General features: G+C 42.7%; 1 protein-coding gene across 2 annotated transcripts in view; it reads right to left on the bottom strand.

Annotated features, from left to right (window-relative positions):
• LOC140360532 (transcription factor COE1-like) overlaps positions 1-27,607 on the bottom strand; it is a 153,549-nt gene that overhangs the window by 29,063 nt on the left and 96,879 nt on the right. The window contains exons 7-10 of one of the 2 annotated variants that reach the window (XM_072445775.1): positions 23,001-23,082; positions 19,865-20,006; positions 16,643-16,776; positions 11,747-11,873 (exon numbers count right to left, since the gene is read on the bottom strand). In XM_072445775.1, coding sequence (XP_072301876.1) covers positions 11,747-11,873; positions 16,643-16,776; positions 19,865-20,006; positions 23,001-23,082 — 485 coding nt within the window. The remainder of the gene's footprint in view (positions 1-11,746; positions 11,874-16,642; positions 16,777-19,864; positions 20,007-23,000; positions 23,083-27,607) is intronic. The other variant, XM_072445776.1, reaches the window with a different exon arrangement.

Below are 27,607 nucleotides of genomic sequence, written 5' to 3'. Positions count from 1 at the left end.
TGCTGCTGCTGCTGCTGCTACTGCTGCTGCTGCTGCTGCTGCTGCTGCTGCTGCTGCTGCTACTGCTGCTGCTGCTGCTGCTACTGCTGCTGCTGCTGCTGCTGCTGCTGCTGCTGCTGCTGCTGCTGCTGCTACTGCTGCTACTGCTACGGCTGCTACTGCGGCTGCTACTGCTACTACTGCGGCTGCTACTGCTACTACTGCTATTACTGCTACTGCTGCTACTACTGCGGCTGCTACTTCTACTACTGCTACTACTGCTACTGCTGCTACTGCTACTACTGCTACTGCTACTGCTACTACTGCTGCTGCTACTGCTGCTGCTACTGCGGCTGCTACTGCGGCTGCTACTGCTACTACTGCGGCTGCTACTGCTACTACTGCGGCTGCTACTACTGCTACTGCTACTGCTACTACTGCTGCTGCTACTGCGGCTGCTACTGCTACTACTGCTACTACTGCGGCTGCTACTGCTACTACTGCGGCTGCTACTACTGCGGCTGCTACTGCTACTACTGCGGCTGCTACTGCTACTACTGCTACTGCTACTACTGCGGCTGCTACTACTGCTACTGCTACTGCTACTACTGCTGCTGCTACTACTGCTGCTGCTACTGCTGCTGCTACTGCGGCTGCTACTGCGGCTGCTACTGCTACTACTGCGGCTGCTACTGCTACTACTGCTACTGCTACTGCTACTACTGCGGCTGCTACTGCTACTGCTACTACTGCTACTGCTACTACTACTACTGCGGCTGCTACTACTGCTACTGCTACTACTGCTACTGCTACTGCTACTACTGCGGCTGCTACTGCTACTACTGCGGCTGCTACTACTGCGGCTGCTACTGCGGCTGCTAATGCTACTACTGCGGCTGCTACTACTGCGGCTGCTACTGCTACTACTGCGGCTGCTAATGCTACTACTGCGGCTGCTACTACTACTACTGCGGCTGCTACTGCTACTACTGCGGCTGCTACTGCTACTACTGCGGCTCCTACTGCTACTACTGCGGCTGCTACTGCGGCTGCTACTGCTACTACTGCGGCTACTGCTGCGGCTGCTACTGCTACTGCTGCGGCTGCTACTGCTACTACTGCGGCTGCTACTGCTACTGCTGTGGCTCCTACTGCTACTACTGCGGCTGCTACTGCTACTGCTGCGGCTGCTGCTGCTACTGCTGCGGCTGCTACTGCTGCGGCTGCTACTGCTACTACTGCGACTGCTACTGCTGCGGCTGCTACTGCTACTACTGCGGCTGCTACTGCTACTGCTGCGGCTGCTACTGCTACTGCTGCGGCTGCTACTGCGGCTGCTACTGCGGCTGCTACTGCGGTCAAAAACCCAACTAGGGATGCCGCAATATCGACTTCTATGTTACGATTATTCACGCGCAGCGAAACAAAAGTGTAATCCTTCATTTTCTGTCATTCCATTGCATTACTGTTCCAATATTATGTGAGCAGCTTCATGAGATGGAACTTTCTGAACGCAAACGTAATTGATAAGCAGCCAAATAAAAGCAATTTACATGTACTTGTATTCAAAATCGTATTCAAATTGTATTCAAAAGTTTCTAGCTTTTATATTGTGACCTGACTAATCACGATCGTCGAATAATAATGTGCTTTATGCGGTGATCATGTTGAGTTTCAGCATATTCATGTGTCTTAACTGTCTGTTACTGTGAACAGAACTTTAGCAGAAGATGCCGTGTCTTTAGTGGCCTTTGTGAAGAGTTGAACCGCCCACTGACAAAAGAGCCACATGTTTTATTCACACAGGTCGACCAGCAGCATTGTTCAGTCTAAATGTCCACACACGTCCCCACTGAGGGCACTAAAGCGGCTCATGTCATTTTGTAGTGGCGTTCAAATGTATGAACTGATCATTTATATGACTGTATTGATATTTTTACATTTTCTTTCTTTTTTGTGACTTTTTTAAGGGCTTTTGCAAAACAGTATCTCATTTTTATGCGTGCTTACAATTGAATTAGAATCTGCAGTTCAGTTCTGTCACTAGTTCCACATCTAATAATATTGTCATTACCGTGATAAGTAACTATTGCAATCACTTTTACTGCAGCACACAAAATACATGTTTTACCACTGCAGTCTAGAATAACAATAACTTTCACTACTGTTGCTACCACCACTGTGTTACTATTAGAATTACCTCTAATACATTATACTGCCACTCGAATTACTAATTCCAATCGTAATTACTACTGTGGCTGCTACTGCAATTACTATAAGTAGTCTTACTGCCACTGGTCCTATTATTAGAGCTATATATGCATTTTATATGGAAGTTAAGCTTTTGAGGACTTTTGGTAAATGAGTCATCATGTTCTAGTGCTGTGGTTCTCAATCTGTGGTACATGCACCACTGGTGGCACACAAGCTCCTGCTGGTGGTACGTCAGGAGCTCTAGATTTCTAATATTTGCTTGATTTGAGTCAAGTGTTTTCATCTTTTGGAGCTCCTTTGGGTAGTTTATTGGTAAAACTATGATGTAGTCAGGTTTTAGACCTGGTTTAGCTTTAATTTAGACCTGAAAATAGTCCAGTTTTAGACCTGGTTTAGCTCTGGTGGTATGTTTTCTTAGGTGGTGCTTGGTGTGAGACATTTGAAAACCTCTGTTCTAGTGTATAACGTATTATATGCAAATCCAGTGTGTAACTTTTCTAGTGGAAGCTCTATCTGTGTTATTGCTTGCGTTCTGGCATTGAGCATATCGAGGGTGGAATAGGCATCTGAGTTTCATAGGACGTTCTCATAAATATTAGCTGTATCCCGTTACGTCGGCCTCTGCTAAATGAAGGTGGAAGGATCCACAGCTGGAGAAAGGTTTGGTACTTTCCGCACAGATAGATTACTTCCAGATGAATCTCCAGTATGTTTTATTGTCAACTCACACCCAACTTTCTGCTTTCTGTTACGTCCTGGACCCGCTCAATTTGTTAGCACCACGACTGCATAAATCCAGAGCTGTGGACAACACCAGATGTTCCAGCCTCCGAGCCTCTCCAAAGAATGTGTTATCGTTTGTGGACATTTACACATTTTATGATTCATGTCAAATGTAGGAATATTTGACAAATTTGACAACGGCAAATGGAACAACATGGAACAACATGGAACAACATGGTTACCGCGTGTGCAAATGTTTGAAGTGACTGCTAAAATGTTGTGGTTCAAAATGTTCAGCTCAGAGTTAATAATCCATTCAGCTTCCCGTTACAGGCAACATTTTGAGGACTTTTCTACATTCAAAACATCTTATTGAGTTTAAATTATGAATCACAAACGCAAAGTCCAAATTTTTCATAACTCTGAAAACCATGACATAACTCTGAAAACCATGGAGGACCAGCTCATATTTTGCAAACACAATTATATTAAAAATAATGTAATGAGTAATGTTATTTCACGTCTGTATCTTGCACCACAAACATTGCATAAGCTAAAATACAGAATAAATACATAAAACAAAGACATTATATATACTTCTACTACTAATACTAATAATAAACATGTCTTTCTCTGGATTATGGCCAGAAAAAACATTAGGGCTTAACAAGTTTGGACAAATATCTAAATGCCATTTTCCCATACAAGTATTGGAATTACATTGGATTTTTTAAATGTATTTTCATATGAAGTGATGAGTGCCATTTAAAAAAGCAAAATCTGTGGCTTGAGTTTATTCTTTGTATTTTACTGCAATCCAAACATGAGTCTATCCCTCTTTAGCAAAAGAACACACAATGTAATCCATTACTCCCTGATAAAGAAAGAAGATACATCCACTAAGGCAAATACACTTCCCAAATACTAGCTAAACACCTTAAGATATTTATTTTCAAGTCAATTCTGTCATGAAGAAGCCTGAAAGAACAGAAAGCTTATATAACATTGAAAAAACGTTATAAAACAAATGCATTTCCATCTTATAATGAAGACTATGAAACAAACATATGGAGCATCTGCATTCAAACAGCCCGATATTTTCACCTGAATTACTCTTCCTCTCACATGTCTGCGTTATACGTCCGCGCGTTAGCAAATCGTACGGAGACACAGTTGTTCTGGCGCGCGTGAGGGGTTTAAAAGCAGCTGCGAACAGTCGGAGGCGTATCAACTGTCAGAGTAACTGCCACCGTCGCGCTCGCTCTCCCGAGACTCCGACTTTAAGACAAAAAAGGCCAGACCCAAAACCTCAAACCGAACACTAAATATGAATAGAAACGCACCGTGAATGTGGAATCGGAGACGGGTCGAACAGGTCGCGGAAATGTGTTTAACGGGCGACGTGGAATGGACACGGTTATAAGTCTGTCTACGATCACAAATTCATCGTTTTCCGCTCCGATGTACGGCTCAGCGATGTGACCGTAAAAATCGTGGTTTTTATCCCCGCGGCGACGGTGAACGGGCTTTACGAGGCGTTGTGTCATTTTGCCGATCAAAGGTCGACCGTCTGCTTTTCTGCTCTACCTGGAATGTTCCCCAGTATGGCATTAAACGTGTCTGTATCGCCATGGAGACGAGCAGGCGACACCACCACCAGACCAAGACACATGTCAAGCTATTTTATTAACAAATATAGACAATTGTAACTGAATAAATGTAGGTTTGGTCAGTGTAATGCCATTCTGGACGTCACCATGGCGATATGAAGCAGATAGTTGACTCGCCACCAGAAAAGTCACATGAATGAATGAATCCGCCCTCTTCTATCCATGTCTTTATTATGATTTTAATGCATCTTTTCCTGTTATGTAAAGCACTTTGAATTGCTCTGTTTAAATAAACCCAAGGACATAAAGGCAGGATGCATGATCTAAAGCTGGGATCCAACCTTCACAACAAGAGGGAACTTAATTTTTATTTTACCAACAAAGCTACTGATAATAACTCACACTGATCATACTGTAAGATCTTAATTTTATTGAACAAAGTCATCCCAGTTTAGTCCTGATGTACATTTGGATTTGTTCTGTTGTAGTAAAGGTTTAGTCTCAGCCCAGGCCAGGTTCAGTCTCGGCCCAGTCCGGGTTTAGTCTAAGTCCAGTCCGGGTTTAGTCTCGGCTCAGTCCAGGTTTAGTCTTGGCCCAGTCCGGGTTTAGTCTCAGCTCAGTCCAGGTTTAGTCTTGGCCCAGTCCGGGTTTAGTCTTGGCCCAGTCCGGGTTTAGTCTCGGCTCAGTCCAGGTTTAGTCTTGGCCCAGTCCGGGTTTAGTCTTGGCCCAGTCCGGGTTTAGTCTTGGCTCAGTCCAGGTTTAGTCTCGGCTCAGTCCAGGTTCACTCCTGACCCAGTCCAGGTTTAGTCTTGGCCCAGTCCGGGTTTAGTCTTGGCTCAGTCCAGGTTTAGTCTTGGCCCGGTCCATGTTTAGTCTTGGCCTAGTCCGGGTTCAGTCTTGGCTCAGTCCAGGTTTAGTCTTGGTCCAGTCCAGGTTTAGTCTCGGCTCAGTCCAGGTTCACTCCTGACCCAGTCCAGGTTCACTCCTGACCCAGTCCAGGTTCAGTCTCGGCCCAGTCCAGGTTCAGTCTCGGCCCAGTCCAGGTTCAGTCTCGGCCCAGTCCAGGTTAGGCTCTGGGCTCTGGGTTTAATCCAAGTCCAGGTTCTGATGCGTTGTGTGCACCTTTGAGATACAGAATGTAAAAGTAGGAGCAGAAGAGTGAACCAAATGACAGCTGATTTTTTTAGAATATATTAAAAAGAGTTTCTATAGTGTTTTAAGTTTTGCACATCTCGTAAATGTCTAGTTTGACCGCTCACTTCTCTCTCCTTACCTCTCTGTAACCGCCAACTCCCAGAAAAGACTGTTTTTTAAAGGGGTCAAACTGTCTGTGTCTGCTGCTGTTTGGACACGTTTCATCTCCACTCATTGTGCCCACCCGCTGTCCATGAAAGCCGCGCAGCACGACCTCCCCCCGGACCCCTCCCCACCACTTTAACTACACCTTCTGTCACCTCCTTTTGCCCGCACATCTCCTCCTCCTCCTCCCTCCGCCTGCTCTTTCCCTCTTTTCTCTCCTCGCTCTCTTCTTCCTCTTGAGTCTCGTACCAATCAATACTCATAGAAGTTTCATGAGGCTGGACCCTGCACTCTTGTTTCACAATAAAAACGTGGAAAGGGGGGGAAGCACAGTAAAAGAAAGAAAAAAGGAAAAGAAAAATACAGCTTTTGTTCTAATTGCACGGATCAAAATCGCATCATTAATACAAATTAGTTTTGTTTTAAAGGCTGCATGGTTGGATAGGAGGATGTCTGCGTTTCCTCCACAGCTTCAGTCGGGGGTTAACGGACAAAGATGGGGGGGGCATGTAAAAGGATACGCGGCTGAGGAGGTGTGTGGGGATCGATACGAGGCCAGCTCCAAGTTCAATATCACTGAATTATTGCTTCATTTTTTTCCCTTATGAGACGGGATCGGGTTCTCTGGCTCTCGCTGTGGGACGCTGGTGTGTTCGGTGAGTTTTGTGAGTGCGCACGAGTGTCTATTTGCATGTGTGAAATGCGTAGAAAACGGGGGAGAGGAGGGCAAGGGGGGAGAAAAACAACAGAGAGAGAGAGAGAGAGAAAGGGAGATCAGCTTACAACTACTGGATCAATACTTTACGATCATGATTTAAAGGTACATTTTTACAGCATATACAGTAAAACGTTTCACTATAACATCATCCGACAATGGTAAAGATAACGCGTTATTCCATGATTATATCTCTTCAAGAATCAGATGTTACGCTAAACCAGCATGTTGGAACATCCACAGAGACACTGTATTTGTATTTGGAACGACAATCACGACCAGGGCGGAGCAACGTATCAAATTTTAATCAAGAACAAGGGTTTGGATCATCCTGCACTCTGAAAGCAAAGTTCCGACTAAGGATAGGCCAAGTTTGACATTTTTCCGTGTTAAATGGCTACGATTGGACGTCTGTACTGTTCACGTTCGGTTAATTGATTCTGAAAGCGGGAAAAACATAATCGATTTGTGAGACGCTTTGACAGCCGATGCAAACGCTCTCCTTAACGCGAGAAAATGATAACACTCGCTTGTGTCGCCGGCCTGTACCACATGACCCTGCATCTGCACCGTGAACGTGACAGCTCCCTCATCCACTCCCCTGCTCTGTCCCTCTTTTCGTTGCACGTCACTGCGAGCGTCTTGTGTTTTGCGAGCGTCCGCGTTCACTTTGCGCGCACGTGGGAGCGACCATCTGCTGCACAGCCCTCTGCATTTCTCTCTGATTTATTATAACTTTCAACTCGGCGCCGTGTTTGAACCTCCGTGTGGTAACTTGTGTACAGCGTGACCCCGTTCCAGTGTGTATCTTTGCGAAAGCGTGAGCGCCGCCGCTTGTGTGAGCGCCGCCTGTACGTGTTTAATTGCCTCGGCTTTTTAACCCAGAGGCAACACCGGCTGGAGTGTTGAAGGAACCGCACCGGCCAATCGGGTTCGAGCTCCGCCAGCTTTTAGCGGCGACTTCCAGCGAAGATGTCGACCTTGAGGCGGGGTCACGGAGCCGCGGTAACGGATCTGGTTTGCCGGGGTCACATGTTGAAGCCATCAGCCAATCAGGGGGTCACCAGGGGTCACCTCCGGCCAATCGCAGCCGCAGTTAGAGTCCAGACGAACCAATTATGTGAGAGCTAGCCCCAGGCTCGGACTGAAGGAGGCAAGAGCGACCACCACCTTTGTCCCAGCACAATCTGAGCCAACGCCGATGAAAGTAATGCTTTAGAAATGTATGTGTTCGTAGCAGTATAAGCTAATATTATAAATGAATCCACAGCCAATACATTTGTAGACTAGTATTGATATTTATCTGAAAACACATTTTAGCAAACTGCCTTCATATGCATTTTGACAGATATGGAGAAATTAAAATGGCTCTAAAAGACTATAAATGTTGTATAACGCCGGCGTAAAATGCGTTTCAAATTGACAACATGAAGTATTTGATTTGATTAATCCTGAGCGCTGATGTAATCGCCACAAATCAAGTATTTAACGAGCCATGACATTTCATTATCAACCATAACACTGGAGCAATGAACACGGATTAAAGCTAATAATACCACATCAGCTGTTTAGGCCGTTAGTCTGCATGACACATGTTATTATTCAATTAATTATGTGCATTTGTAATATATCAATGCAATAAAAAAGGGAATTTTGACGCCATTTGAATCCAGACATTCTTGAGACGCGATTTTCTCACCCAAGTGAACTGCAATAACTTAACGAATCAGTTTTGCCGACACAAACACCGGATGAAATTCATAAGATTTATAATGCGGGCTGATTTTATGATTTCTATCGATCCTCTTTATGTCGAGTTAATATCCAGCGTCGTAAATGTGTCTTTAGTTGGTCGTTTTGTCACAGTGACGTCATGATGGTTGTGGAGTGACGGAGCCGTGTTAAAGTGGGATCGATGCAGAGGCAGACATCACATCACCTCCAGCACAAGCACGGTCACTGCAGACATTTGCATTCCATCGTTTAGATTCACTTATGTTCTTCATCCTGTACTTTACTTTAGCTGTTTTTACTCTATTATTCTGACTTAAACCGCTTGAGTAGAACGTTGACGCACATAATACAGTAATGTACATTCACCACATCACACATGGGACTAAACCAGGACTAAACCTTTTAACTTAACCTGGACTAAACCCTTAAACTTAACCTGGACTAAACCTGTAACTAAACCTGGACTAAACCTGTAACTAAACCAGGACTAAACCTGTAACTAAACCTGGACTAAACCCGTAACTAAACCCGTAACTAAACCCATAACTAAACCAGGACTAAACCCGTAACTAAACCAGGACTAAACCCGTAACTAAACCCATAACTAAACCAGGACTAAACCCGTAACTAAACCAGGACTAAACTCGTAACTAAACCCATAACTAAACCAGGACTAAACCCGTAACTAAACCCATAACTAAACCAGGACTAAACCCGTAACTAAACCAGGACTAAACCCGTAACTAAACCCATAACTAAACCAGGACTAAACCCGTAACTAAACCCATAACTAAACCAGGACTAAACCCGTAACTAAACCAGGACTAAACCCGTAACTAAAATCAGGACTAAACCCGTAACTAAACCCATAACTAAACCAGGACTAAACCCGTAACTAAACCAGGACTAAACCCGTAACTAAACCCATAACTAAACCAGGACTAAACCCGTAACTAAACCCATAACTAAACCAGGACTAAACCCGTAACTAAACCAGGACTAAACCCGTAACTAAAACCAGGACTAAACCTGTAACTAAACCTGGACTAAACCCGTAACTAAACCCATAACTAAACCAGGACTAAACCCGTAACTAAACCAGGACTAAACCCGTAACTAAACCAGGACTAAACCCGTAACTAAACCCATAACTAAACCAGGACTAAACCCGTAACTAAACCCATAACTAAACCAGGACTAAACCCGTAACTAAACCAGGACTAAACCCGTAACTAAACCCATAACTAAACCAGGACTAAACCCGTAACTAAACCCATAACTAAACCAGGACTAAACCCGTAACTAAACCAGGACTAAACCCGTAACTAAAATCAGGACTAAACAAGGACTAGAACAGGGTCAATCCTAGTCTACATGACGACTAAATTGGGGTAAATTTAGGACCAAATAACGACTAGTGTGAATGTGTCAAAATAATTCAGTAAATGACACCAAAAACTACTCATGGTTATATATCGATACAGCAGGCCACGATATCGATACTATATCACCAAATTTTGTATCACAATATATCGATATTTTAGCACAGTCCTATTTGGGACACTTCATTTTTTATCCACGGAAACGGACTAAATCAAGGCTTCCAATGTCTCGCACACATCGTGTTTATACAAAAGAGGCTGCAGTGTCTTGCCCGAGGACACAAATACATGCATCAAACCTGCATACTTTAGTTGCATAGTTTCTCTCATTTGCCTCCTTTGCCCCCCGCGCCCCTTCCCTCGCCCCTTCTCTCGCCCCGTTAAAGCTGTGGTAACGGTGTGTGTTGGTAAACTGAGCGTTCTGGCTGATTTCACTAATAGTTTCAGTGTGGAGCGCAGCGTAAAGCGCAGACTGTCTAATTGTAGACGTAATGAGAGTCTGATTAGGGCCACATTGTACACCAGCGCAGGGTTGTTAATGTTTGACTAATCCACGGTCATTAGTCCCACAGTGTCTGGCCCGGGACTGAACCGAGCGGAGGCCCAGAGATCCACACACAAACGTACAGTGAACAGAGCTGTTTAATATGCAGGCATGTGTCCACCAAAGCGCTAAAGAGGGAGACGCCATGGTCCACAGCAACATGTTTGTGACAGAACGGAGAAAGAATGCTGTGCTTTTTCTCCTCTGCATGTGGAAATGTTCTAACTATTATCTATTACACAATTGGAAGTATAACATAGAGTAAGTGGAGTTGTTTTTTTTAGTTTTCTAGGACATACGTGGCTCATTTGTGGAGTACTTCACACTAGATTGGGTCCCTACAGTTCGTTAAAGTTCTAGACGTGTCAGAATAATTACTATATTGACTAATAAAACATTATTTCTGGGCTAAATATTTATCGTGAGTACATTTTTCAGCCCTAGAGGGTCGAATAAATTATACTAACTACATATTTAAGTGTTTCCTTCTGTTCTTTAGTCATTACCGCTCATGATTTTTACAATTTGGTACATTTAGAAGAGGCTTTACTGGGATTTCCAGATTATTGTGTCAGTGTGATAAAGTAGTTTCAATAATATCGTTTATTGTGATATTTTCTGGAACAATATATTATCACAATTTGTTATGGTGACTGAACTAGATATTTCTTTCTACATTTATTGGTCACTAAATTACATCATTAGAAATCATCAAATTACATAAACTACATACAAAAGTGAGACAAAACTACTAGAGCCTTTTCAAACATTACAATTAATTCTTCTATCAAGGATTAAACTTCACTTTATATAGTCATTTTAAAGGTTTTTGCTTTTCATTTTGAGTCTCTGTTCTTAATGAGTTACAGTACAGTGTGTACTTTTACACACTGACCGTGGATTAGAAGAACTTCTTTAAAATATAGATGCATTAAAGTGGCAAGTGAGAGTAATAATCTGCAAAGCAAAATAAAAATGTATGTTGGCTAGTTGAGTTGCATTTAATCCCTGTCCAGTTCAACCTAACCAATACACAACATTAAATCATTATAGGGACCATATTCCTTAAAAGTATCATCTCAATATCTCAAAATGTAATATTTAAAGTGCCTCTGACAGGTCGGACGACTCATTGAACTAAAATGCAGTTAAGATAAATATATTTTGAACAATTTCATCACAGAATAGCGCATTTTTTTAGGTTTACAATTTTGATATTTTCCTGTTTGTAATTGATGACATCACAGTAGGAAATTAACCAGCAACCACTGGGCAAAAACTCATCTAATGTCACCATTTTTTTTAATTTGACAAATTAAAAATATATGAGAGCGACTTTATTTTGTTGAATTAATGTTTAGAGAAGTTGTTTCTTTGTGTAAATTATGCATAAACTTTGACTGGAATGGGTGTGATGTCACTTCCTGTCATTTTCTACAGATGTTTCAGCGTTTTCGCCACAAATACCTGCTCGATTGGTGTAAAACTATCATTCTTATTTACAACAGGTAAAACTACACCAAATAAAGTGGGGATTGAAACTCACCTGTATAAATGAAGCGTCCTGGGGTGCCTTTGCAGAACTGTTTGGACTTGTAGGACAGAGTGACCTCCACCACTCCAGGGATGTGGCGGGGCGGCGTCTGCACTCGGATGGCATGGGGCGTGATCAGCTGCACGACACACAGAAAGGAACACTCTTGTCAATTTTGTGGCTCTTACTGTAGCTGTCCCGTCCAATATAGTTTTGGATCCCGCTCCGGTCTCCAGTGGAAGGTTTATTTTGAATACTGGAGCGATGCATTTGCACTTGTCCGAGCGGTGAAAGACGGCACTGAGCGAGGTTTGTTTAATGCTTTTTACATCAAATCTGATTACGGCGCTGGACCCAACGCTGTTTGTGTAACATTTGGAGTGAGACGCGCCGCAGCTTTTAGTATCTACTGTACATTTTATGACCTGAACATGTACAAATATTTGTAAATGATCGCTGATGGGAGTTTGCAAAACTTTTAACGCTAATGCAACCTCGCTTCACATTAATCCGCCCCGGTAAAGTTTCAGCTTTCGATTTATTCTTACTATTTTTAAATTATTGTTTTTACATAATACAAAACAAAAGAGAGAAGAAAGAAAGAAAAGAGAACAAGAAACAGAGCAAAAAGTCCAAAACAAAAAGAGTAGTGTGTAAAAAGTCAGTCTATTTCAATACAAACCTTCATTCTCTGGTGAACATCTCCTTGTCATTGTATCCATCTATAATTTCCATTGCTGGAGTTTTGTACCCGAGCTACATGGTTTTAAAGACAAATGGAATATCAGGGCCTCATTATTATTTTCTTATTCTCATTTTTGTTCGTACCTTTGACCATTTGATTGGGTTTGATATGCCGTTAACGTTAAAGGATGCAACTCGAAGGTAGAGTATGTACCCTGCTCTCTTACAGGTTTAAAAATAAAAATAAAAACTACAATCACAACTGAACGTGCGTTACCAGAGCCGTAACCTGTCATTTTTTCACAGGTTGCACTAGCCCTGAGTAATAACTGGCCAAAATACAGCATAAATGAGGTGGACATCATCACCAATGTTTATGTAACTAAGAATAAATCATCACTAAAACTAAAAGCTATATTTGATTTGAACGTTTCACCCACATCTGTTCCTTTAACTGTGCAGAAATGACTCTTACACATGCATCATTGCTACAAAACTCTCTGGTCAAACGTAACAGGTAAACATAAGAACTTCAGAAACCAAAGATAAAACAAACTGCAAAGAAAAAAGGCTAAAAACGCGCAAAGAATCCACAGCTTCACCGAAAATAGATCACATTTGGAGGGAAAACCTTTTAAATGTGAAAAAGAAAAGGGCCATGACGACCCCCTCGACTATCACTAAGTATAAATCCGCACAGTAAAGATCACACACACCACTTCCCTAAACTGCTGAACTCTACTGCTGCAGATTCGTTTTCTACTCAGTTTGACACTTGATTTATACATTTGATTCCTCTATTCTATCCCCAGTCACCACGCAACGTCCTTCCCGCCTGCACTGCACATGCCGCCACGGGCCCCAGACTGTAAAATAAAGCTTTAACTGCATTCAACATGTGTCCGAAGAGTGGTACTATAATTATTGTCAAAAGTGTGCCACGGTGAAGTATTGCATATTCAATTAAATGGAGATGAAACAAGTGCGCCACTAACTGCGTCTGGTGTTCATTTTATCAGAGGCACTTTGTATCTAACTTGTATTCTCAAGTGTCCCATGCGTTATCTGGGCTCTCGCTGCTCTTCAGCTAATTGCCCTTTAGGGACAAATAAACTCCGTGAACAGAACGTGGGTTAAATGACACGACCCGACACCAGAAATCAAGCGCTACTGTAAGTACAATCCAATATGTGCCTAAGACTTATATATAGACCTGGCGCAAAGAGAACATCGATTCATCCATTGATCTGCGCCGGGCGATAAATATTTAATGCGGCAAATTTGGCCTGTCTTAAAAAACGACTCCGACCCACATATGAAATGAACTGTAAATCAAACCACATCTGGAGCAAGTGGTTGTCGAGGCGCGGCTGCGACGTCACCGGACAATAACGCGAGATACAGTCGTGACAATGTGCTGGGTTTAATGAACCTTGAACTTGGTCTCTCGGGGCTGCCCTGGGACGGTCTGACGGAGGAGTGGCAAAGGACCTGGTAGCAGTACTGAGCAGCGGCGGCGGCACTATAAAAGCACTTCAAAATCAACATGTCTCAGGTACAAATATGCTGAAAGTACTAGTAGCATGTCTTACTATTAAATATAAAATTCTGTGATTTAAATGTTTATCTGGTAATTGCTTCATTGCAGCTCTGCTTAGATGCTAAACTGCATTTCATTGCACTAAACTAATGACAATTACCTTAAATCTAATCTAATGTGTTACTCCCTTAGGAATCTAACTTAAAAATCGAAAAAGTCTTACAATTATTGTGAGAATTCATGACGACGCCACGAGCAAAAAGGGAAATATTTACAGTAAATCCTTAATTTCCTTTCCTTCCATTGAGTGTGACCATCTGAGTGATAATGTGACATAAAAAGAGTGGTAAAAAGCACTATACATTTACAGAGTATAAGATAGAATTAAAATAACTTGTTTTTAAGAGAATATTGTGAGCTAAATCGTTAAAATAATCGATTAAGTGAATAATCTCGCCATGTCTAGTCTTGGTTTGGACCTTGTTTTGTCCTTGTGCTCAAAGCCTGACAATCCCAGACCTGGTGCGAATGCCAAACATCAAATCATGTTCACTAATTCCCTCACTAACGTCTTCCCTCCTAACGCTCAAAAGTAATGCGCCTGAATGAAATGTTTCTTCGGGCCGAGCTTGGTTTGAGAGCCACCCATCGAGCGGCGCTGGTCCTGAGCGGGGCTGTGTACACGAGAGCGACTGTAAGTGCGCCTCTCAACACAGTAAACAAACTGCACGGCCCACGTACGAGCCGGCGTCCACACCTCGCACTCACAAACCCTCTGTTGTGCTTGGACCGGAGCCACGGGCCACTCGCGCACAAATAAACACGAGCGGCGGCGGCGGGAGAGCGGCGCGCAGCGAGAGCGCTGTGTGGGCATTCGAAACGAGATGCCTATCGCCGAGCCGCAGATTGGATCGCACTGATGGATTGTGGGTGAGCAGTGGGGGGGGGGGCTGATTTAAGCGACTTGCACATAAGCACTTTGGAGGGTCTCGGGAGAGTCACATCTGGAAAGGTTGTTTGCGCAAATGTGGAGTTGAGGAATAAGTTTGGAGATTGATTGGGGAAATGGGAAGAGACGAGTTTTACCTTTTATAACGACAAAAGCGGACGCATCTGAATCACTTTGTAGCTTTTTTTTTTTTTCAAATCAGGCTTTTACTTTTGTCTGATATGAGCACGGGACTGGGCAAGACAAGAGTGTAGAAGTTTAGACCAGTGGTTCCTAACATTTTTTTGTCTCGAACACCCCTAAATTCCGTCACAGTCTGAGTCGTGGACTGTATGAACATGAATTGGTTTACTAAGGTGATATATTGTCAATTATTACTTTTATACTCTCTTGCTTTTCATATTTTCTTGCTTTAAATCCTCCAAAACGTTGTCTTTTTTCCGTCCCGAAGGCTTTATTAGACAGGACAGTTGTAGTGTGAAATGGGGCGAGAGAGAGGGGAGACATTCAGCAAATGGCCGAGGGCAGGAATCGAACTCACGAGAGTAACGACTGCACATGTGCAACGTCCCTCGACACTGCACCGCCAGCGAGACCCTCGAAACGTTATTAACCATGAAAAACTGCAAAGGAGGTATTTATATTCGGAAAGCTATTGAAGCCTACAGCCCAGCACATTGTACGTACATAAATACTGAATACATGATAGAATTATAACTGCATTACTGCTGTGTCAGTTCTTGTTTGTGTGTTTTTACAACTTACACAACATTTGACACAGATTCGAACAGTATTATATCATATTATACTGTATTTTATGCCTGTCTGGCCTTCGAACACCTTCAAAAGTCGTCACAAACATTAACGCGCGTATATTGATGGTACATTATATTTTTTGGGCAGTGGGCTTCAATGGACAGGGGCAGTCGCGTGAAATGGGGTGATGAGTGGGGAGAGGCATTCGACATATTGCTGGAGCCAGGAATTTAAATGCCAATGCATCTGTGATACGACTAATGACTAATAACAACACTAAAATACTTCAATACTGAGGAAAAAGCTCGATAGTCAATATAGATTTTGATGCCACATTGATAAGTAAAAAGCTTCTAGACAATATTACCACAAAATCCATTAATTAAATTGATCATGTCTTCTTTTTATGTTCGTTTTTGAAGACAAAGTAGCAAAAGCAAAAGTATACAACACAAAGTAATAGTAGTTTATTCAATATTAGCGTGTGATCTTAGTCTAGTTCTGAAAACACTCAAATGTTGTCCTGTTTGTGTGATTTTTTCAGTATCAATACTAGTTTAGTATCGATTCGTGTCTGAGTTTTGACCTTTTTGACAACACGACCAAACGAAGGACACACATGACTGACGTTAAAGCCTCGCAGTGACAGTACGACGAGGCACTTTCCACTTCCACGTGAGAACTCGCTCTGCTGCATTATGGGAGATGCAGTGAAAGTGCCAGGATATAACCTAAAGTGAAGAAATAAAACGAAAAAACATAAGTTGTTTAAACATGTAGAGGCTAGTTTTAACGCATGCGGGACCTTGAAAGAGGCAGGAGCGAGCGGAGCGCTGCATGTGCCAAAAGAGTCTTTAGATAAACATGAAGCGCTCGCAGTAAGAGTCCGGGAGAAGTGTGTTTTTGTATCGAGTTACTTCCAGCGCTCCAAGGACACAAACACCGGGAGAGGCTGGAATAACACGGGAGGGGAACCCACCTCGCTCCACACCAGCATGGTCCCGAAGATCACCTGCAGGCCGTCGAAAAAGTTGTCCCCGATGATGATGACTGTAGCGCCCCCTGTGGTCCAGCCCTCACTGGGACTGATGGCTTTGATACAGGGAGCTGCTCCTTGAGGAAACAAGATTTACTGTTATTATGTTTTACTGGTTCATTTTTGCAGATTATCCACGGTTTAATGTCCGGTTACGTCAATGATTTAGCTTCAGGATATGTCTAACGCATAAAACACTCTTGTTTTCAGACAATATTATGACAAGAAATGTGTCAAAACGTGTCAGTTGAAGTTTAATTATCAGACAAAAGTATTTGACATAACTTTTTTCATTTTTAACTTTAATCAGCTCTTTTTTGTAACATGTTTTACCCTAAACTATCCGTGGGTTTCAGCTTCCCGTTTTATGCAACATCTGGAGGACTTTTTTCCATTCAAAAGATATAATATTTTGTTTTAAATTGTGCATTTCCTGGATACATTCGATATCCTTCAAAACAAGACACGCGGCATTTTCTAAATGTTCACATATTGCTTTCCTCTGCATTGATTTAAACATAAACTTAAAACTATGTAACTTTTCTGGTGGAGGGACGTTATGGCATTGCAGAGAATGTTCCACAGTACGGCATTGAACTTGTCTCCATGGAGAAGCAAACTTACTCACACGTTTTAGAGACATAAAAACACTTGTAACTGCTTAAACGCAATATTGGTCTGTTTAATGCCACACTCTGGAACATTCCCCTCTCCAGAGCTGGTACACGCTGCAGCTTTCATCTTCTACTGTCTTTTAGGGCTCTTGTTTGTCATGGAAAATGATGTAAAGAAGAGGAGATTCAAGACAACGTTAAAGTTTGAGCGAAACATTAGATTAATTACACTTTTAAAAGCCAAGGATCGAGTGAGGAGAACGTGCACATGACAACACAGGCTTTATACCAGACATGACTTAAAGAAGACCCGCTTTTGTCTGCTATATTCTGGTGAGGGTGATAAAATAAAAAAAGCTGTAGTTCACCATTGCAAGTGGAGGATTTGTTTTATCGGTGTAAAAATGGCTACATCCTGCGTGTGTCACTGTTTAAGAAAGTAAACTAGCAAAAGGAAGTAAGTTCATATCAGTGGGCGTGACACGGGGAGCGATGCAGACCTGGACTGACGGAGCGTCTTGTCCACAGGAGAATAAATAAAGATGATTCAAGTACGTATGAATCAATTAATGACAAGGAGGAACATTATGACACGGTTCAAAGCTCCTCAAAGTCCATTTTTGCATAATAAGTCTTCTTTAAACATCATTAAGAGAGAGTTAAGCTTGGATTATACTTCCCGCGTGTGAATTCCGCGGAGAAGACATTTATTTCCACGCAGAACCGTTCACATGGTTACAATGTTTTTCCTGATGCCGATGCGGAAAATCCTAAACCGACTTTAAAGCCATTGATGCTTTGCAGTAGGGATGTGATTATTCAGGTCATTGGAAGAATTTTAAGAATAAAAAAAAATATATAATTGTAAGAATCGTAGGCAGCAACAATGAGTAATGTCAATTCAAGTCAAATGACACGCAAAGTAGTTTTTTTTTTTTGTGACAATCTGATTATTTTTTCACTCGGAAAGTTTGGTTTCATTGAGCTGGACTGGTGAAAGAAAGCAAACTAAGGATAATCCTAAAGGTAATCCTCACTCTGCAGAGGGTGAAATAGGTGACATCTGTTTGTGTCGCGGCCTAAAATGACATGGGGCTCCTTCGGGGGGCCCCTGCCTCACGCCCAAAGCAGCTGGGACGGACTCTAGTCACTGGGGAGCGACGGTAAGTGGAATTTAATGGACGTAAAAGCCATAATGTTTTCCCAGTTTAAAGTGCAGAAGTATGAATGGACTGCGATGACTCATGCACCGGCGCATCCTTGCAACGTTTGGCAGTGTCGCTGTTGTCGTAACTTCCCAGAGGCGAAGGAAGAAATCTGTTCTGGATCAGCTTCACGCTCTGGCCCAACATATTCACGCTACACCCTCCGAGTCTGGCCAGTGTCCAGTCCCCGCTCGGCCCTCGCCCGCAATAAAGCCTCTGAGCCATAGCCGTTTCACTCAAAAAACATTACAGTCGTCATAGAAGGACCACATTGCTCAACAACTATTTTACAATATAGAGTTTTTCAGCCAATATCGGCTGTACTTGTCCTGCTGTTGCTGTTATTCAAAACTCTATAACAAGGTGACGCGTTACAAGTTACAGATTACGCTCAGAGATAAACATCTTTCTTCTGTAAAAGGGCATTTTCTCTGACATATTATAGTGTTTGTTTTACTTTTTAGGGTAAATCTACAGCCACATCTTCAGTTGTAGAGTCACATGCTCTTCTATTTCCATTTGACAGAAAAGAAAAACTGTGATATATAGCTGTAGATTTTCCCGCTGCTATTACATCAACCATGACTGATTCTGGAGGATCGTAATGAGTTCCATCAAACATACATATAAAAGAAATCACAAAATGTCTCTGATTAGAGGTGGGGAAAATACTCAAAACAATACAAAAGAGCTGATTGAAATAAAAAATGGGAATCGCTCATTGTAAAGGGACATTTATGCACTTTTGTGGGCAATTCAAGATATCATTTCCTATTTGTCTGACACGTAAGCCTCAACTAAAGCGTTCAAAGACGTGTTTGACATAATACTGTCTGAATATCACGATTTTTATTGCCCCGAACACATCTCCAATGCGGTCCTCTTACACTCTTCTCGACTTTATTCATGTTATTGAACTTCTGGGTTGTTGGATTACAACTGTTCTCGCCAGAATATTTTTGGTTGAATCCTGACTAAATATTGGCAAACCCTTTGTTTAGTAGTAGTCTTAATTTAAGTTCAGACCTGGTTTAGTTCAGCTTTACCACGTGTCAGTGACGGAAGCTCCTTTTACTGACGTACACATCCTTTTAGCCCACACATCACAAGCGCTCCCGTGGCCCTGCTCTGTCCGTTTCACAAAGCATTCTTAATGACAGTGATATTCCACGCACGCACTTTCGTCTGGTGTGTGCGCTGGGTGGGATTAGCCAGATGGAGGGGCAGAAATCACCTGATAGGATTAAGCCATCAGCCATCTGCCGCCCGTGCTGCTAACAGCCCCTTTCACTCAGACGCGTGCACACACACACACACAAACACTGTGACAAAGGCGGACAGGGTACCGTGCTCGAGGTACGACTGCGCCCCCTCCACGGGGTCCAGTCTGCGGGCGCGGCGGCCGTGCTTGGAGTTGTTGTGGACGAACATGTTGTCGGAGACGGCCAGCACGTGTCCCTCCACGCTCACCGTAGTCGACACCACCACCTGAGGAAAGACGGAGCGTGTTAGGAGTTTCCTGAGCAAATAGCACTGGATTTAGAGTCAAGAGTGGGCCATAAGTTAAGAAACGCTGTTATTTAAGTCACATCGTTCCCACTATGAATCCTGTGTTATTCTCTGTGGAATGTCAATGCTGCTGGTTGTGTTTGAACGGCACACTTTGAACAGAATCCTTCGAACGAAACATACGTTGCAGAAAAATCGCCGTTAGATATTTGTACAAAATCTTTCAGGACTATTGTTTTTGGCTGATGAGGTGTCCAGAGTCCAGAGAAAACCCAGCCAGACTTCAAACAGAAATGCCCCGCCTCGTTGTGAGAAGGGATGTCCAGATTATTCAAAAAAGAGTGCCAAAAAATTATAACCGTGCCAATTTTAGAAGCAAAATTAAGCCATTTATAGTCAAAAATTAGACCTAAATGTAAATGTAACCCGGATGTTTTTGTCATATTTAATTTTCTTTTGTTTTTCAGAAAGTTCAGTTTTATAAAGCCGGTCACAAACTTGAGGAATAGTAACATATCAGACCACGATGAAAATGTAACATTTCACTGTTGTTTAGTCACAGTCTCGATAAATGCTATTTATCTGTGTTATAAATGCTATTTATCGAGACTGTGACAACTATGTGACCTTCTGCCTTCAAACAGTTTAAGAGTTGTCACTAATGTGTAGATGTTGACAATACGAGAGGACCTAGTAGGTTAGATTTTTAGATTGTTTTTACGTTTGTGGAATCGGTGGATCCACATTTTAATTGGCGACATTTTCTGCTCCAGGTTTTTGTGTTAAAGCGGTTCTTAAAGGCGCACTATTTAACCGCCACCTGCTCGTCTCCGTACATAAAAGGCTCCACAGTGTGCCATTAAACTCGTCTTCATAACGCCATCGGGCCAAGCTACAGGTCAGATCTGTGGAGCGGCGACCCCACGCTCACAACAATAGTGCGTATTTAAGAGCAATAAAAACACCTGTGATTGAATAAATGCAAGATGGATAAGTTTAATGCCATGCTGTGGACGATTCGAGGCAAAACAAGAACAAATATCAATGGAGAAAAGCGGATAGTGAACCCCGCCAACGCAAAAGTTCCACAGTGCAACTTTAAAGCAAGGTTCACTGTAAAAAACAGCATCTCAATTCCATTTGAGGAACGACTTTGATACATAAAACTATGAAAACATACAGTAAAGGGGTCCTTTAAGCAGTAATAGTATTTCCCTGCTCCAAATTGATCAAGATTTCCCATATATCATCTCCTCTTTTACAGCTAATTAAGTGGCACAAGCCTTTGTTTATAAGTCTTATTAAAATGAAACATTCAGAAAAAAACAAGACAACTACTTCACTGCTTAAGTGTGAACATGTGGACTCACTTACACCGTAATATTTTCAAAAGCGGGCGCGCTAAAATGCATAAAGCGTGCGGGAAAATGAGGCATTAAAGGGTCTGGGGCTCTGCAGATCATCGCGTGACGAGTCGAAACCACAAAAGTGTGAAAAACTCCCTAAGTGTACGCTTTTATCACGGCTATTACCAACACACTGCGCCCACATTAGGCCCTTAGCCCTTTAAGTGTGTGTACGCGTCGCGTCCATCCTCCTCCATTCAATAGTTCCTGATGGGTACGCCCCTTAATTATCTCCCAGGGAAACAGAGCTGTCTTCTGCTGGTTCCACTACAATAGAGCCGCACAATTAGAGGTGCAGATTCTGTCACATCGGCCGCTGAACGACTCTCTTACCCGTGTCCTATCACATATTAGCCTGAACGCACACACTTTCTACAGGCAGGCACACACAGGCACACACACACACACACACGCACAGAGCTATTGTGGTAGATAGGGCCGGAGCGGAGACAAAAGCGCGCGTGGGCGGGTAATAAATCAGAACCGGTATCACCGCAGTGTCCACTCCAACTCAAGCGCCGTCTTCCTGATTGTGTTGGCCGGAGCTGATAAGGAAATAATAAAGATTGCAATGCACTAAATCTCATTCGCGGCCAATGACTCGTCCACGTAATAGGTTGGGTGAAAAGTAAGCGAAACTAAAAATAATATAATTATCTTGACATTGTTTACATATTATTTATTAGCAAACCTGTTTTTTGTTGTTGTATATAGTGTATATTTTTCCAATTTGTAAAAGGACGTAGGACACTTTATTTTATTATTCAGTTCAGAGGTAAAAGTAAAAAAGTCAATCTAAATTTAAAAATAACAAAGAATCCTGCAAAAAAGTCCATTTCAATCTAAAAATAACAAAGAATCCTGCAAAAAAGTCAATTTAAATCTAAAAATAACAAAGATTCCTGCAAAAAAGTCCTTTTAAATCTAAAAATAACAAAGAATCCTGCAAAAAAGTCAATTTAAATCTAAAAATAACAAAGAATCCTGCAAAAAAGTCAATTTAAATCTAAAAATAACAAAGAATCCTGCAAAAAAGTTCTTTTAAATCTAAAAATAACAAAGAATCCTGCAAAAAAGTCCATTTGTATATAAAAATAACAATCCTGCAAAAAAAGTCCATTTAAATCTAAAAATAACAAAGAATCCTGCAAAAATGTCAATTTAAATCTAAAAATAACAAAGGATCCTTCAATAAAGTCCATTTAAATCTAAAAATAACAGAATCCTGCAAAAAAAAGTCATTTTAAATCTAAAAATAACAAAGAATCCTGCAAAAAAGTCAATTTAAATATAAAAATAACAAAGAATCTGACAAAAAAATCTATTTAAATCTAAAAATAACAATGAAACCTGCAGGGTCAAAGGTAATTATCTCTATACTGGCATGTTTTTAACATGGAAATATTGCAAAATCCATCACTTCTGAGATAGTTTAGCTCCAGACAACCCATTCATTTGAAAACACAAGCTTATTTTAAACTTGAGCCCAGTTCCACAGATCTAGTATCAGGATGTAATGTAATGTTATGCTTATGTAAAGACATAAATACGTTGTAAATGTGGGTACCTGGAATCTCCTCATGTCCCGTGGGTTTCCTGCATTCTTTAGACAGTTCTGGTTGCATTTGAGGAAGAACTTGAGGAAGAATCTGGAAAAAAACAAGCACAATTTAACAGTTTAGCAGCGTGATTTCCTTATTCAAATGCATTTTAGTTCAGTTTCAGTGTAATTTACGCCATTTTTAATCCAGCGACCCACCTCTGCACACACTCAGGGGTGAATATCGACGCAAAAAGAGGAGGCCAAACTCTCTAACCAGCTCAGTGACACCGGAGCACATGCCCTGAATGTATATTAGCCCATAATAAATCCCCTTCAGTAAAGTCGCAGATGGGGCAGACAGTGAACAAACAGGCACAGGTTGTGTTTGGGTGTGAGCAGCTGCCTGTCCTGGCATCGCCCTCTGCACAGCCACATGTGCCCAGTTTAAATTAACAACAGAATAAAACCAGTGGCACAATGCGAGGTGATGGACGGCTGCTGTTCGGGCGCCACAATAAAAGACATCAGGGCCAAGAAAGTTGTCTTAAACAGGAAAGAAAACAACTTTGGAACAACTTTGGAACCCATTTGTTCTCATTCTGTGGCGTTCCATTAAGAGTCGGGGATGAATAATGCATGACATTTTAAAGTAATATTAACCGTGAAGCTGACACTATGTATTAACTTTATTTAATAATTACAAGAGAAATTGGAGCTAGCAAAGAGTTAACACAAATGTACATGTTGAATGCTTATTTGAAACAGTGATTACTATTTATAATTACTACTACTACAAATATTTAAATAAAAGGCGTGTTCACACGACAAATCAACATTCAAATCATACAAATCTAAACCTGAGCAGACCAGGACTAAACCAGGACTAAACCAGGACCAAACTAAGACCAAACTAAGACCAAACCAGGACCAAACTAAGACCAAACCAGGATCAAACCAGGACCAAACTAAGACCAAACCAGGATCAAACCAGGACCAAACCAGGATCAAACCAGGACCAAACCAGGACTAGAACAGGACCAAACTAAGACCAAACCAGGATCAAACCAGGACCAAACCAGGATCAAACCAGGACCAAACCAGGACTAGAACAGGACCAAACTAAGACCAAACCAGGATCAAACCAGGACCAAACCAGGACTAGAACAGGACCAAACTAAGACCAAACCAGGATCAAACCAGGACCAAACTAAGACCAAACCACGAACAAACTAAGACCAAACCAGGATCGAACCAGGACCAAACCAGGACTAGAACAGGACCAAACTAAGACCAAACCAGGATCAAACCACGACCAAACCACGACCAAACTAAGACCAAACCAGGACTAAACCAGGATCAAACCAGGACCAAACTAAGACCAAACCACGAACAAACTAAGACCAAACTAAGACTAAACCAGGATCAAACCAGGACCAAACCATGAACAAACTAAGACCAAACCAGGACCACACCAGGACCAAACTAAAACCAAACCAGGACTAAACTAAGACCAAACTAAGACCAAACTAAGACCAAACCAGGACCAAACTAAGACCAAACCAGGACCAAACCAGGACCAAACCAGGACCAAACCAGGACCAAACTAAGATCAAACCAGGACCAAACTAAAACCAAACCAGGACTAAACTAAGACCAAACTAAGACCAAACTAAGACCAAACCAGGACCAAACTAAGACCAAACCAAGGCTAAACCAGGACCAAACCAGGACCAAACCAGGACCAAACCAGGACCAAACCAGGACTAGAACAGGACCAAACTAAGACCAAACCAGGATCAAACCAGGACCAAACCAGGACTAGAACAGGACCAAACTAAGACCAAAACAGGATCAAACCAGGACCAAACTAAGACCAAACCACGAACAAACTAAGACCAAACCAGGATCGAACCAGGACCAAACCAGGACTAGAACAGGACCAAACTAAGACCAAACCAGGATCAAACCACGACCAAACCATGACCAAACTAAGACCAAACCAGGACCAAACTAAGACCAAACCAGGATCAAACCAGGACCAAACCAGGACCAAACCAGGACCAAACCAGGACCAAACCAGGACCAAACCAGGACCAAACTAAGATCAAACCAGGACCAAACTAAAACCAAACCAGGACTAAACTAAGACCAAACTAAGACCAAACTAAGACCAAACCAGGACCAAACTAAGACCAAACCAAGGCTAAACCAGGACCAAACCAGGACCAAACCAGGACCAAACCAGGACCAAACTAGGACAAGTGTGAACGCAGCCTCGCTGAAGATAGTTTTTAAAAAAATTAACAATATGAAGAGTTTTCAATCTGAAGTTCCAGTTAACGCACAATTACCTCCTTTCAAGATAAAATATAACACTTTATGGACGCTGGGGAATTATCCATAAAGTCCAAGAACATATGCGCTGTACTTTCTATTATCCCCATCACCTTAATTGGCCCGGCTTAAAGTTTACTGTCAAAGTTTTCTTAAAAATCACACTGTTTACATAAATGAGCGCGGAAACAAGAGAAAACAAACTCCCCCAGTGGTTCTCCCGCGACCGTTGCCGTGTTTCAGCTGACAGCGCTACACTCCGGTCCAGAACAAAAGCCCCCTGCGCCGGCGCCCGTACCCCCCCGTACCCCCCCGTAACAGTGTGTGAGCGGTGGCAGGTCGCCTTGTAAAACCCGCGCGTTAACGAGCTCTGCCTTCGTTAGTACACCGGCGCCGGGAGAGTCCGCACCGCCTAATTACGCCGACCCCTGACCCCCGGGTGACAGCCTATCAGAGCGCAGGACAGCCACGGCGACCCCCGGTGACCTCGCACTGTCTCGCCCTCCTCACAGCACTGGCACGGCGTTAACATCGGGAGCGCGATCGCGGTGAAGCAGGTTTTATGCACTCGCTCATCTGCGACGGCGAGAGGAAGAGGAAGACGCTCGAGCTGCGACTGAGCGCGCCGTTCGGACTTGCGGGATATACGGCTGCATATTTAAACAACATAGTGAGTGTCTATTAGTCGTTTTTTAATGCTTGGACAGTTTCCGGCGGCGCGGTGAAATCTACTGCCGCCTCTCTGCGTTTCACGGGTGAATAAGTAAGACGTAGTGTAAACCGACGGACGTGAAAACACCAGAAGTAACGCGCGTTTAGACGGCCGTGATGATGCTACGGGAGACAGACGTGAGCAATGAACAAAGAAGAAGAAGTCGTAACGTAGCATTGTCACAGTCATTGTATTGTGCGTTGAAAATGTGTACACAAGATTGGGTTCTGATAGAAAATCATGGGTTCTTGTAAAGGAATTGAGCGAAAAATAAAACAGAAACGTAAAGAAAATCAAAATGAATAAATGAAAAAGCCGTTATCCGTGGTTCTTTTTTACCATTGTGCGATTTTTAGCGCTGATGATCTCGACAAGTTCAACGCAAAGTTCTGTTCTTTCAAGTCGCCTCCAGAGAAAGTGTGCATTGTTGACTGATAGTTGTCAAATTACGGTTGTCAAATGTAGCGAAAAATCCGATATCAATCGATAAATGAGCATTAAAACTAGACACTCATCAGAGAACGTATTGATACAAAATATATATATATATATATATATATATATATATATATATATGAACAGGAGAGAAATTGTCCTTTCATGAACAGTTTTAAAACAATTTTGAGCTTTATCGGAACTAGTATGAGACCACATTGTGACATAAAGAAAGAGGTATTATTATGTGTTGAAAATGTATTTATTCTTAATTTTGTATTTGGCGTATCAAGCTAATTCACACTTGTCGTTCTGTGGTCCTAAATTGAGCCCAGTTTAGTCCTGATGTAGACTTGGTTTGGTCCTGCATTAGTCCTTGTTTAGTCCAGGTTCAGTTTTGGATTTAACTCTAGGTCAGCGAACGCATCTTTAGCGCCGTAATCGAGTGCTAAAACGTTAGCATTGCGACAACACCTGCTGGTTTTCCATTTAAATTGCAAGGTAATTCCTGCTTAAGCTGAACTCCCAACACAAAGGGAAGTGCGGGTGTATTTTCGGCGCGCTCTTATACAGCTCTGTGTTCAAATCTAGCAACAACAAAATCCCACCAAAACACCTTTCCTTTCCCTGATCCGTCACTTCTGTGCATCACCATCTCAATATCTGACTGCTTATTGCCCCGGCGTCCTGGGAGAACGCTTGCCTTCATCGACCGCCAACGCCAACAGAATATATTCGACATATCACCGCGGCGATACCGGTCTCCCCCCCCGTTTCACTTGACCCCGGCTGGCCTAATCAAGCCGTGGAAAGCACCTCCAGCCGCACACATCCTCCGCCATCTCCGCGCAAATTGATTGGCCGGCGCCTTCGGTGGTCGTTAAGAGGCCTCCAATTAAACGAGGCAATTATAAGAGTCAGATTTAAGGCAGTACTAGAAGGAGGGGGTGCGCCATCTCGCCGCCGCCCGCCTCCTACGTCGCGCGCTCATGTTCGAGTGATAACAGCGCCGTTGACCTTTGCTACGTTGCGAGCGGCGCACTTTAGCACTGCCCTAACAGCCGCCCCGGCCGCCGCGGGCGCGCGTTTACAGACGCGGGGGTAATGGCGGCAACGAGGGCCGGAGCCGCTGTCACCGAGGAAGGGCCTA

Source organism: Eucyclogobius newberryi, unplaced genomic scaffold, assembly GCF_026437365.1.
Source record: "Eucyclogobius newberryi isolate DKJ021-1_F unplaced genomic scaffold, fEucNew1.0.hap1 SCAF_15, whole genome shotgun sequence".
In the NCBI taxonomy this organism is placed as follows: domain Eukaryota; kingdom Metazoa; phylum Chordata; class Actinopteri; order Gobiiformes; family Gobiidae; genus Eucyclogobius; species Eucyclogobius newberryi.
Note: the sequence above shows the minus strand (reverse complement) of the source record. Positions and strands in the feature narration are given on the sequence as shown.